The 14,176-nt window shown below is 43.1% G+C and overlaps 1 protein-coding gene across 4 annotated transcripts in view; it reads left to right on the top strand.

Annotated features, from left to right (window-relative positions):
- Positions 1-14,176, top strand: part of brwd3 (bromodomain and WD repeat domain containing 3) — a 302,860-nt gene that overhangs the window by 255,015 nt on the left and 33,669 nt on the right. For 3 of the 4 annotated variants that reach the window (XM_072270315.1, XM_072270314.1, XM_072270316.1), the window contains exons 35-38: positions 252-401; positions 7,704-7,856; positions 8,467-8,759; positions 13,371-13,462. In XM_072270315.1, coding sequence (XP_072126416.1) covers positions 252-401; positions 7,704-7,856; positions 8,467-8,759; positions 13,371-13,462 — 688 coding nt within the window. Of the gene's footprint in view, positions 1-251; positions 402-7,703; positions 7,857-8,466; positions 8,760-13,370; positions 13,463-14,176 lie in introns of those variants that run through there. The other variant, XM_072270318.1, reaches the window with a different exon arrangement.

The following is a 14,176-nucleotide window of genomic DNA, read 5'->3' as shown; positions in this document are numbered from 1 at the left end:
ACATATTCACTCTCTAAAACTTGCAACTTGTGTGGTGATGCTGCTGATTTTTCTCCATTTTCTATGCCTTATTCTGAAGCTATTTTATGTTATAATTGGTAAAGAGGCAGAGGTAATTTTTCTGCACCATCCTTTTCCCAGGATGATGCATATTCAAATACAACATCTTGCGTCCTATTTAACTGTATTAATTCAATGCCAACATTTTCCCCTGCTCAAAATAATTGTTTTTAATTGATTTTTTTTTACAGTGTCGGCTCCCAAGGCAGTTGAATAGAAGACCACCATTAAACATTGATGTGAATGCTTGGAAGGAACAATGTAGGGAGTTTCTGAATCTTGTATTTCAGTGTGAAGATTCTGAACCTTTTAGACAGCCAGTGGACCTCTTCGCCTATCCTGTATGTTGTACACTGATTTAAAAAAATGTTTTTTTAAGCTATTTTGGGATTACTGTTAATCATCAATCAGCAGGATAGCCACAAATTCAGGGTGTAATAACCCTTTCCTTTGCAGAGCAGTGCACTTTTTAAACCTGCTTCTTAAGATCTATGTGGACTTGTTAATGTGATTTTAATTTTTACTGTTAAGTTTAATTGAAGAAACAAAACATTACTTGGCAAAATTCTAATTAGTTAGTTAATCTCGGCCAAATGAATGAGTGATTTAGATTGAGGTAAAAAAAAAGTTCATGACAGCTGATGTTGCCCAACTTATTTGGATGGGTACATTGATATTTGTATGAAGTATTCACTGAAATTTATATCAGTGTTAAATCTATTTACCTAAAATGAGCATAGAAATCTAAGGTAATTTCCACAGCAAACTGGAATGAAATTCTATGCAATGGAGCCTTATTGCTTTAATTTTGATTATAGTTTGAGTCCAGATTCAGGTTGTATTTATGGCATTTCTGCATCTGGAGCAAAGAACATAGAAAAGTACAAAACAGGAACAGGTATAGACCATGATATTAGTCCAAATTAATCCCATCTGCCTGCACATCACCTATAACTCTCCATTTCCTGCCTGTTCATGTCTGTTTAAATCCCTCTTAAAGCTTGCTTTTGTATCTCCTTCCACCACTTCCTCCGACAGCACATTCCAAGCACCCATCATTTTTTGGGTAAAATGAAACTTTGCCTTATAAATCTCCTTTCAGCTATGCCCTTTTTACTTCAAAGTTATGCCCTCTTGTATTTGATATTTCCATTCTGGGGAAAATCTGCTGGTCTATTCTATCAGACAGAGCAGCAGAATTATGTAATTTGGTCCATTGAGTCCATTCTGCCATTCCATCATGGTTGATTTATTTTCCCTCACAACCCCATTCTTCTGCCTTCTCCCTGTAACCTTTGACACCCTTACTAATCAACAACCTACCAACCCCCACTTCAGGCCATTTAGCCCATTGAGTCTGCTCCGCCATTCCATTATGGCTGATTCCGGATTCCGCTTAACCCCATATACCTGCCTTCTTGCCATATCCTGACCAATCTGGAAATTATCAACTTCGGCCCTTAATATACCCACGGACTTGGCCTCCACCGCAGTCTGTGGCAGAGCATTCCATAGATTCACCATTCTCTGGCTAAAAAAGATTCCTCCTTTCCTCTGTTCTAAAAGGTCACCCCTCAATTTTGAGGCTATGCCCCCACCATAGGAAACATCCTCTCCACATCCACCTTATCTAGTCCTTCCAATATTTGGTAGGCTTTGATGAGATCCCTCCGCATTCTTCTAAATTCCAGTGGGTACCAGCCCAAAGCCGCCAAACACTCCTCATATGTTAACTCCTTCATTCCTGGAATCATCCTAGTGAACCCCCTTTGGAGTCTCTCCAATGACAATACATGCTTTCTTGGATATGGGACCCAAAACTGTTGACAATACTCTTAAGTGATGCCTCACTAATGTCTTATAAAGGCTTAGCATTATATCCTTGCTCTTATATTCTATTCCCCTTGAAATAAATGCCAACATTGCTTTTGCCTTCTTTACCACAGACTCAAATGTCCTCTATGTCTAGGACTTTCAACATTCAGTTGTTTTCAATGAGATCTCCCCTTCCCCCATTCTTCTATACTCCACCAAATACAGGCTAAGTGCTATCAAACTCTCTGCAAAGTTTCTTTGGGACCTTCTCCAATGCCAGCACATAATTTCTTAGATATGGGGCCCAAACCTGCTCACAATACTCCAAATATGGTCTGACCAAATCCTCAATTCCTCTCATAATTTTATATACAGTGGATTTTGGTTAATTAGGACATATTGTGTAGAAACATAGAAAACCTAGAGCACAATACAGGCCCTTTGGCCCACAGAGTTGTGTGGAACATGTCCCTACCTTAGAAATTACCAGGCTTACCTATAGCCCTCTATTTTATTAAGCTCCATGTACCTATCTAAAAGGCTCTTCAAAGACCCTATTGTATCCGCCTCCACCACCGTTGCCGGCAGCCCATTCCACGCACTCACCACTCTCTGAGTAAAAAACTTACCCCTGACATCTCCTCTATACCTACTCCCCAGCACCTTAAACCTGTGTCCTCTTGTGGCAACCATTTCAGCCCTGGGAAAAAGCTTCTGACTAGCCACATGATCAATGCCTGTGATCATCTTATACACTATTGGGGAGAGTAAATTTTGGCCCATTTAAGCAGCTGCCCAATTAGCCAGTTTCATGGAAATAATTAAAAGGCATATCAAAGACAAACTGCTGTTTAACTGAGTAACAAATTGTGGATTTACTGTAAATGATATGCAAAACAAATTAGAACACCAACACTACGAGTATCTTAAAACTTTCTATTAGTTCCTAATAGAATTGATTCAGGACATTTACAAGGACAGGTGTGTAAAAAGGGCCCTTAGGATCATTGAGGACTCAAGCCATCCCAACTACAATCTATTCCAGCTGCTACTATCCGGGAAACGGTACCGTAGCTTAAAAGCCAGGATTAACAGGCTCCAGGACAGCTTCTTCCACCAGGTCATCAGACTGATGAACTCATGCTGACTTGAGTGTACCCTATGTAGCCCCCCTGGCCAGCCTCAGGGTCGCTCGGCTTGCTGTCGTCTAGGGAAACAGCCCTCGGCTCCGGCAAACTGGGTAATTAGTTTGTGTGGATGCTGTGTGATGTACCCCACCCCGCCCAAATAACAGACAATACACCAGATATGATTAAATGATTTATAGTTTATAGATATTACTGGAACTATATAATTAATAGGGAATAAAATATAAAAGGAAAATAAAAGGCGCCACACTTATCAAAGTTCAATCTCTTCATGCACGAACAGTTGGAGCTCAGGACCCTTCTTCTTCACCCTGCAACCCCTCGGACCACCTCGACGGGCTGCCTGGGACCAACAACAGTGGTCGACCAGATGCTCCACACGAGTCTGTCTCCGTCTTCTCTCCCGCCTTCTCCCCCAAAACCCCGCGCATACAATATCTTACAGATACACCAAAAACATAACAACTATCCCAATTGGTTCATGACATCTTATTATCAGTAACGTGATTCAACAAACGGCCAGCGGAGGGACTTTCTCAACATTTAACATAACAAAGAAGCATTCCCAAGTATAACATAACAAAGAAGCCATTTTAATTAGCCTACGCAGTAACATAAGAGACAAAACCCCCTTACACTCCCCCCCCACCAAATAAAGTCATGTCCTCATGACTTCTAAATAACTCGCCAACCAGTCCTGCAGACACACAACACACAAATACACAGATACACACAGTGACAGTGCTCCCCAAACAGTGGACCTTACGCCCGTCCCACGGGTGCTACATAGGCCAACCTATCTGGGAGCTTCTTAACCCTCGGAGACCTCTGTACCCCCTCACCTAAACCCAAAAGGCTCGGACACTACTAGGGATACCTCGGGCCGGCTTGCCAACTCATCTCTCACTCAGGCCACCATTACAGCTCGGAGCTCCCTGTCCCGTGTCCGGGGCCCCGCTTCTTTTCCTTCCCGATCCTGCCGTAACTCAGACTGCCCACAGCTAGCCCTCCCCACTACACCTGACTCAGTGGGAGAAGGGCCAAAGGTCTCTTCCTCAATCACGGGGAAGGTAGCGAGAGGCAGCATGTACCACATGTCCAGCACATCATCCTTCGAATCCGTATTCTTCCTCATTCCCTTGATCGGTAGCTGTTGTTTAAGTTTCTCCAAACTGAAACATTTAGCCGGGGCTACCCCTTCAGCCTCCTGTAGGGGAGACGTCAGCTTCTTCGGGGACTCCTTCAACTCTCGCCACAGCCTCAGCAGTTCTGACTCCGGGTTCTTGGCCATCTCAATCTGGGACGCAGTTACCCCACCGGCTTCTTCCACCCTGATCTGAAAAGCAGCAGTTAAAGGATGCATTTTTTTCTTCCTGAGGACGTCTTCCAGGTCAACTTTCAGTTTTTTCACTTCACTTAATCTGTCGATAGTCATCGTCAGGTTCCTTTAAAGCGTCCGCCTCCCTTTTCCGAGATCTGTCCTCCATTTCTTCATCTCCTCGGGAGTGTAGTCAAACTCCCCTCTCTCTCGGTTTTCTGTTGGCCTTAGTCAGAACACTTCCTTGCTCTTCTCCAACTTGTAAGTCTGCCAATCTTTTCTGACTCGACGTCTTGAGTTTCTGCGGATCCCTTCGCAGGTGGGTCATTGTTTCTTCTCGCTGGTTAATTCATCAGTACATAACTGCAGTGTCGGCTCGGAATTCCGTTGCTTCTTCTCCACGTTGATGAGCGTGAATTCCAAGTCTGCAATGGTCGTCCCACAAGTGCGGCACTCAGTCTCCAGCCGACATTTCTGAGCATTCAGTTCAGCGGTGCAAATCCTCTCCCTCCCCTGTGTCTCATTCAGATTGACAACCTGGGTTTCCATCCCCAGGTCCACCACCGTCTGTTCCAACACCACGAAGTTCAACTGGTGCGTCAGGTCAATTTTCTCACATTGCATCAAACTCCCCTGGCCAAAAACTCCTCCACAATTGACACTTCGCTTCTGTCGCCCGGGCTCAGCTGCTTGCCTCGCTTCATAGTCCCCCCAGGTGAATCCAAGCTCTAGGCAGTCATCCACATATGCCAAAACTCCACACACCTTCACTGCCCCCATGGTCTTCCTCATGCCCTGCGGGAAGGATGCAGGGGCTCCGGATATGCCCTTGGGCATCTTTTCGGATCAGAAGAATCCTAGGGAACTAATAACGGCCATCTTCGGCTCGACAGCCGCACTCCTTGGGATCTGGCAACATCCACTCCTCAGATCCAGCACATTAAACCACGTGGCATAATCCACACACACACTGCCTCCATCTTCCATGGCACCAGGGTCCAGTTGCCGCGACCTCTCTCTTCACTGAGGTGTCTTCAGCGGTCAACAGCCCTCCCTTGTGGTAGTTCGGAGCATCTACTAAGAGGGTCTCACCCTCAGCTACTTTCCCCAGGCCGTACCACCGCTGGGTCTCACTTAAATTCGGTACCGGCCCAAGGCTGCTACACACGTCTTCAGAAGCAACTCGACACGCTGGGTGCCCAGACAATGCCCCCATGAACTCCGGGGTCATTAACCAATCATCGTCTTCTGGATAACTACTGCCACTAGTACCCAAAGTCTCCGGTGCCCTTGTGGTTGTCAAGGGTAAATGCTTCAGACACTGGCTGTAAAACAAACTGTACAACAACTTGACCTGCGCCCCTGGGTCGAGGATGGCTTTAGCATCGCTTCCCTCTATCCATAACGACACCCTGGGGCGTGGTCCCTCTAAGCCTAATAGGGTCTTTTTCTTTCGGAAGTTCATTGGTACCTTGCTGGGAACGTGCTTCCCCAGAGACGCCAAGCCGTTCCCCCACTGAGCCTCCACTGAGTTTCCCAACACCTCTCTAATCAGCTGAACAACTGAAGGAGGGGCTGATCCCCTAAAATGATCCCCCTGGCACTGCAAGCAACTTAGCCTCCCTCCTAGCCAGAGAGGACACACTGAAAACTTTCCCCCCTCTTTCAAATAACTGACAGCTGTCACTACAGTGTAAGTGAACTTGACAGCTCTAACACCAGCATGCCTACTTAAACTTTCAACCAATCCCTGTCGCTCTCCCTCAACCGAGCACTGCCGCTCATCTAACAACTGAGAGATCCGCTCTGCCTACGTCTCGCACGCCTCTGCCCCTGTTGGGGTGGGCACTATCCCAAGGGCCAGGCGGAGCCTACCAGAGCTAGAACATTTATTCGCACACACTACCTCCAAATCAGACCACTCTTTCCTCTCTCTCCCAACAGCATGGACAGCCCCGAGTGCCACCTCCAACTCGTCAATGCCAGCCTGAACTCTAACAAAGACCACACCCACCACGCATACAGCAATAACCAGCAAATTACCCACAGGGACACACATTACAGATTTAAACAGGGCACCCACCCAGCATACCAGTAGACCCAATCCCGGACGAGCCCCCACAATGTAGCCCCCCTGGCCAGCCTCAGGGTCGCTCGGTTCGCTGTTGTCTAGGGAAACAGCCCTCGGCCCCGCCAAGCTAGGTAATTAGTTTCTGTGGATGCTGTAACAGACAATAAACCAGATATGATTAAATGATTTACAATTTATAGATACTACTGGAACTATATAATTAATAGAGAATAAATTATAAAAGGAAAATAAAAGGCGCCACACTTATCAAAGTTCAATCTCTTCATGCACAAACAGTTGGAGCTCAGGACCCTTCTTCTTCACCCTGCCACCCCTTGGACCACTTCGACCGGCCGCCTGGGACCAACAACAGTGGTCGACCAGGCGCTCCACACGAGTCTATCTCTGTCTCCGTCTCCTCTCCTCGCCGGATGCCCTGCTCGGGGTCCAACCCCGTTAGCTGACCTCACAGCGCCTGGTCCATCCTCCCTCTCTCTCTCTCTCTCTCCCGCCTTCTCCCCCAAAACCCCGCGCATACAATATCTTACAGATACACCAAAAATATAACAACTATCCCAATTGGTTCATAACATCTTCTTATCAGCAATATGATTCAACAAACTGCTAGCGGGAGGACTTTCTCAACATTTAACATAACAAAGAAGCATTCCCAAGTATAACATAACAAAGAAGCCATTTTAATTAGCCTACATAGTAACATAAAAGACGAAACCCCCTTACATCTATATTATATTGACTGTTCTACTTATTATAAATTATTATAAATTACTATGATTGCACATTGCACATTTAGATGGAGACATATCGTAAAGATTTTTTCTCCTCATATATGTGAAAGATGTAAGAAATAAAGTCAATTCAATTCAATTCAGAAGAAATCATCGCTGCTGTGCCCTTGTAACTGAAGGAACAAAATCATCGCAGGAGCCTTATGCAGATATTGGACTAGCTTTATTGCCTTCCTCCATAAAGTCAGAATAAACAAATAAAATGATCAAAAATCACTGCTCTTTGAATCTGCATCCATCGGCCCAAATAGATAACATCACACATGCACACGCAACTGACAGTCCTGCTGAAGGGTGTTAGCCCATAACATCGACTGTTTACTCTTTTCCATAGATGCTGCCTGACCTGCTGAGTTCCTTTAGCATTATGTGGAACTCTGCAGGTTCAAATGAAGATAATAGTAATTAGAGATTTTTTTATTTGATGAAAACAAGCATCTTTCAGCTGGCATATGTGCTTATGCTTCTAATTTTCTTTGTAGGACTACAAGGATATCATAGACACTCCAATGGATTTTAACACAGTAAAAGAAACCCTTGAAGAGGAGAATTATGAAACTCCACTGGAGTTTTGCAAGGATGTTCGATTAATATTCAGCAATGCCAAAGCTTACACACCGAACAAAAAATCAAGGGTAAAAGGAGTACTTTGTTTTGGAAACTTTTGACCTACCAACAATTTGCTAGAGGAACTTTGCAATCTGAGCAGCATCTGTGTTGCGGAGGAGTAATTGTCACATTTTCAGGTCGAAATCCTGCATCAGGACTTACTGGGAGATCAATTAGCAAAAACAATTAACACAGTTTTCATATTGAGTGCAATAATGCTGTATAGTAAGTTGATTGTGAAGAGAATGTCACTTTATGCTAGCATAATATATTGAATATAAGTATATTATTAATGATATTTTGTTCAGAAAGTTTCTTCCAGATATTTCACATCTTATAAATCAAGTGAGTTTTCAGTGATTTTGAAAGTCTAGATCAAACTGAGTTTTTTTTATCCTAGTTCTTTCTTTCAAATTGAAACATCTGCCTTAATATTATGGTCTTTACTACTTCCACAAACTTGGCCTAGTGCAGTATTGATAGAGAAAATATAATATCAGTACAATTATTGCTAATGGTCTAATGAAACTTGAATGTATGAAAATAATGGGATAATTGCATTTAGCGGCAAGTTTACAAGATTGTCAGATTTTTTACTTTGGTGTGAAATACTTACCAGTGCAATTGTTGTTGCAGATATACAGCATGACACTCAGGTTATCTGCCTTATTTGAAACACAAATTCAGAAAATCATCTCTGACTACAAGCTTGCCTTGAAGTGTCAAAAGAAGAGCAGACCAAGACAGAAGTATCGGAAAAGATTCAAAAGCAGCAGCAGCAGTAGTAGTTCTCAGTCCAGCAACAAGACTAGTTCGCGGTCCAGCAATAAGGGCAGTTCTCAGTCTAGCAGCAAGAGCTCTTCCCAGTCTAGTAGCAGAAGCAGTTCTCAGTCCAGAAGCAGTTCTCGGTCCAGTAGCCACACATCCAGGTAAAACTGTACAAACATTTATCTTGAATTTTTGTTGGAAAAACTTGGGTGTATATGTTGAAAAAGAATATAGGTGGTATAAACGCTGTAAAAGTATATATGCTTTTTGGTGATTTTCACAGCACAGTGGCATTTCTATGAAAGTTTGCTTACTGAGAGAAGGAAAGCAGAGATGCAGAAATGAGTTCAATTTTGGAAACAGAATGTAAAACTCAACCATTACTGTATTGTTTATTTCAGGCAAGCATTTGAAGCAGAGCCAGCTATTAGAAACATAGAAACACAGAAAATAGGTGCAGGAGTAGGCCATTCGGCCCATCGAGCCTGCACGGCCATTCAGTATGATCATGGCTAATCATGCAACTCAGAACCCTATACCTGCCTTATCTCCATACCCCCTGATCCCTTTAGCCACAAGGGTCATATCTAACTCCCTCTTAAATATAGCCAATGAACTGGCCTCAACTGTTTCCTGTGGCAGAGAATTCCACAGATTCACCACTCTCTGCGTGAAGAGGTTTTTCCTCATCCTGGTCCTAAAAGGCTTCCCCTTTATCCTGAAACTGTGACCCCTTGTTCTGGACTTCCCTAACATCGGAAACAATCTTCCTGCATCTAGCCTGTCCAATCCCTTTAGAATTTTATACGTTTCAATCAGATCTCCCCTCAATCTTCTAAATTCCAGAGAGTATAAGCCTAGTCGATCCAGTCTTTCATCATATGAAAGTCCTGCCATCCCAGGAATCAATCTGGTGAACCTTCTTTGTACCCCCTCTACGGCAAGAATGTCTTTCCTCAGCTTAGGGGACCAAAACTGCACACAATACTCCAGGTATGGTCTCACCAAGGCCTTGTACAACTGCAGTAGTACCTCCCTGCTCCTGTACTCGAATCCTCTTGCTATGAATGCCAGCATACCATTTGCCTTTTTCACCGTCTGCTGTACCTGCATGCCCACTTTCAATGACTGCTGTAGAATGACACCCAGGTCTCGTTGCACCTCCCCTTTTCCTAATCGGCCACCATTCAGATAATAATCTGTTTTCCTGTTTTTGCCACCAAAGTGGATAACCTCACATTTATCCACATTAAATTGCATCTGCCATGAATTTGCCCACTCACCTAACCTATCCAAGTCACCCTGCATCCTTTTAGCATCCTGCTCACAGCTAACATTGCCGCCCAGCTTCATGTCACCTGCAAACTTGGAGATGCTGCATTTAATTCCCTTGTCTAAATCATTAATATATATTGTAAACAACTGGGGTCCCAGCACTGAGCCTTGCAGTACCCCATTAGTCACTGCCTGCCATTCTGAAAAGGTCCTGTTCATTCCCACTTTTTGCTTCCTGTCTGCCAACCAATTCTCTATCCACATCAATACCATACCCCCAATACCGTGTGCTTTAAGTTTGCACACTCATCTGCTGTGTGGGACCTTGTCAAAAGCCTTTTGAAAATCCAAATGTACCACATCCACTGGTTCTCCCCTATCCACTCTACTAGTTACATTCTCAAAAAATTCTATAAGATTCGTCAGACATGATTTTCCTTTCACAAATCCATGCTGACTTCGTCCGATGATTTCACTGCTTTCCAAATCTGCTGTTATCACATCTTTGATTACTGACTCTAGCATTTTCCCCACCACCGATGTCAGGCTTACCAGTCTATAATTCCCCGGTTTCTCTCTCCCTCCTTTTTCAAAAAGCGGGGTTACATTAGCCACCCTCCAATCCTCAGGAACTAATCCAGAATCTAAAGAGTTTTGAAAAATTATCACTATTTCTTGGGCTACTTCCGTAAGCACTCTGGGATGCAGACCATCTGGCCCTAGGGATTTATCTGCATTCAGTCCCTTCAATTTACCTAACACCACTTCCCTACTAACATGTATTTCCCTTAGTTTCTCCATCTCACTAGTCCCTCGGTCCCTTACTATTTCTGGAAGATTATTTATGTCCTCCTTAGTGAGGACAGAACCAAAGTAGTTATTCAATTGGTCTGCCATGTCCTTGTTCCCCCTGATCAATTCACCTGTATCTGACTGTAAGGGACCTACATTTGTCTTAACCAATCTTTTTCTTTTCATATGTCTATAAAAGCTTTTACAGTCAGTTTTTATGTTCCCTGCCAGCTTTCTCTCATAATCTTTTTTCTCTCTCCTAATTAAGCCCTTTGTCCTCCTCTACTGGACTCTGAATTTCTCCCAGTCCTCAGGTGTGCGGCCTTTTCTGGCTAATTTGTATGTTTCCTCTTTGGAATTGATACTATCCCTAATTTCCCTTGTCAGACACGGGTGCACTACCTTCCCTGGTTTATTCTTTTGCCAAACTGAGATGAACAATTGTTGTAGTTCATCCATGCAATCTTTAAATGCTTGCCATTGCATATCCACCACAAATATCATTTGCCAGTCTATCTTAGCTAATTCACGTCTCATACCTTCAAAGTTACCCCTCTTTAAGTTCAGAACCTTTGTTTCTGAATTAACTATGTCACTCTCCATCTTAATGAAGAATTCCACCATATTATGGTCACTCTTACCCAAGGGGCCTCGCACGACACGATTGCTAACTAACCCTTCCTCATTGCTCAATACCCAGTCCAGAATGGCCTGCTCTTTAGTTGGTTCCTTGACATGTTGGTTCAGAAAACCATCCCGCATACATTTCAAGAAATCCTCTTCCTCAGCACCCTTACCGCTTTGGTTCACCCAATCTATATGTAGATTGAAGTCACCCATTATAACTGCGGTTCCTTTATTGCACGCATTTCTAATTTCCTGTTTAATGCCATCCCCAACCTCACTACTACAGTTAGGTGGCCTGTACACAACTCCGACCAGCGTTTTCTGCCCCTTAGTGTTATGCAGCTCTACCCATATCGATTCCACATCCTCCCAGCTAATGTCCTTCCTTTCTATTGCCTTAATCTCCTCTCTAACCAGCAATGCCACTCCACCTCCTTTTCTTTCATGTCTATCCCTCCTGAATATTGAATATCCCTGAATGTTGAGCTCCCATCCTTGGTCACCCTGGAGCCATGTCTCTGTGATCCCAACTATATCATATTCATTAATAACTATCTGCACATTCAATTCATCCACCTTGTTATGAATGCAACAAAGCCTTCAGGCTTGCTTTTTGCAACACTTTTAGCCCTTATACAATTATGTTGAAAAGTGGCCCTTTTTGATTTTTGCCCTGGATTTGCCAGCCTGCCACTTTTACTTTTCACCTTACTACTTTTTGCTTCTACCCTCATTTTACACCCCTCTGTCTCTCTGCACTTGTTCCCATCCCCTGCCACATTAGTTTAAATCCTCCTGAACAACAGTAGCAAACGCTCCCCCTAGGACATTGGTTCCAGTCCAGCCCAGGGGCAGACCGTCCTGTTTGTGCCGGTCCCACCTCCTCCAGAACTGGTTCCAATGCCCCAGAGATTTGAATCCCTCCCGTTTGCACCATTTTCAAGCCACGTATTCATCTGACATATCCTCCTATTTCTACTCTAACTAGCACATGGCACTGGTAGTAATCCAGAGATTATTACCTTTGTGGTCCTACTTTTTAGTTTATCTCCTAACTCCCTAAATTCACCTTGTAGGACCTCATCCCGTTTTTACCTATATCGTTAGTACCTATCTGCACCACAACCACTGGCTGTTCACCTATGTGCACCTCGACCAGTGGCTGTTCATTACTGAGATATAGATTCCTCCTCTTGCCCAGTGAATGTTCTCTTGGTCTATTTCAGTGCCAGAGTCCTTTGGCCTTCATTTATGTTACAGTGATGTGGAAACCATGCTTGTTTCTCAGTTATTTAGTTAACTTTTTTGTGGATGTGTCAGAAGGAAAAAAGTTGGCTTTTAAAAGTAATTCTCTGTTAATTGGGATGAATATCCTTTAGATGTAAATGCTTATTTACATTTGCAGAAAAACAATTTTACTTGAAGCAAAAGAGGTAATGGAAATGGGTTGATTAGCATTGCTTACGTGTTTCCCAGTTTTAAGAATTCTACTATTGGAAAAGCTAATTCTGAGATGCTATGAATTTGCATGGGGGATCTTTTTTTCAAACAGACAATAATTTAAGATTGGATTGTCCAGATTTTATTTCAATAAAATTCAAATGGAAATGACATGGAACTGAACTGTGCAATGCAAAGGAAATTCAAAACCATTGAGTGTATTTTTTTCCAGGAGAACAGTTTCAGAGCTGTAACTAAAATTAGAATGTTGTCATTTACCCTATATATGGTTTATGGTTGTTTATAAATATATGTAAAAACTTGCAAGTTTTAGGTATGATCTGTGTGGGAAACTGAAAAGTATCAATAATTTCATCAGTGAAATTCTTTTCTAGGACAGTTTTCATATCAATGAAGTGAGGAAAAATCCAAGTGTGTTAAATGTAGATTTCTAGATTTATTCTGCTAGATTAATGCATAAAAGCACTCAATGTACTCAACAAGCTTTTTCATTCCACCATATTCTCATGGGGGAGGGGAGGGTGGAGAAATGTCACTCCACTCAACAATAATGGAGGAGAAGCAAAAATTACTTTTAATTTTTGTTTGAATTTACAATTTTTTGTTGTATCTTTTAGCCCAGAACGCAAAGCAGCAAGCACTCCTAAAACAATTCTGACTGCTTCACCATCTTGTTTCATAAGAACAATCTCATCAAGATCATCTCCAGGTGAGAGTGGAAGTTGTTCAGATTTACAGATGGCTATAGTCAGAGGGTGATCATTACTTTCCTAGTCCAAAAGTTCATTTTATCAGTGTTAATAGTGCAAATACTTTATTACATTGTGGGTTTGGTTGATGGTCAGTGTGGATTTAGTCGGCCAAAGACCCTGTTTCCATGCTGCATGACTGTCTATTTCTCTTCATTCACTTAAGGAATGTGGGCTTTACAGGCTGAGCCAGCACTTCATTGCTCATCACTAGACGAGCTTAAGAAGGTGATGGTGCCCTGCCTTACTGAACTGCTACTGTCCTTGAGTTCCGGGTATTCTCAAAATGCTGTAATAGAGAAAATTCCAAGATTTTGATGAACAACAGTGAGGGAATGGCAACGTATTTCTAAGTCAGGATGGTGTGCAGCTTGGAGGGCAGCTTCCAGGTGGTGGTGTTCCTGCCTTTCTGCCTTTCTGCCCTTCTGCCCTTGTCCTTTTGTCTTGTAGAGCATGTGGGTTTGGAAATTGCTGTTTAAGGAGACTTGCTGGAGGGTAATAGTACAGGGAACTACGTTAAATCTTAAAAATGGAGCAGCTGCAAAACATATGTTGCATTACTTTTCTGATTTGGGCCAAATACACACAAATGGGATGAGCTCAGGAAGGCACTTTGGTTGGCACAGACACGTTGGGCCAAAGTGTCTGTTTACATGCTGAACAACTCCTATGAT

Source organism: Mobula birostris, chromosome 10, assembly GCF_030028105.1.
Source record: "Mobula birostris isolate sMobBir1 chromosome 10, sMobBir1.hap1, whole genome shotgun sequence".
Classification (NCBI taxonomy): domain Eukaryota; kingdom Metazoa; phylum Chordata; class Chondrichthyes; order Myliobatiformes; family Myliobatidae; genus Mobula; species Mobula birostris.
The sequence above is the reverse complement of the archived record's forward strand: the minus strand, read 5'-3'. Positions and strand labels throughout refer to the sequence as shown.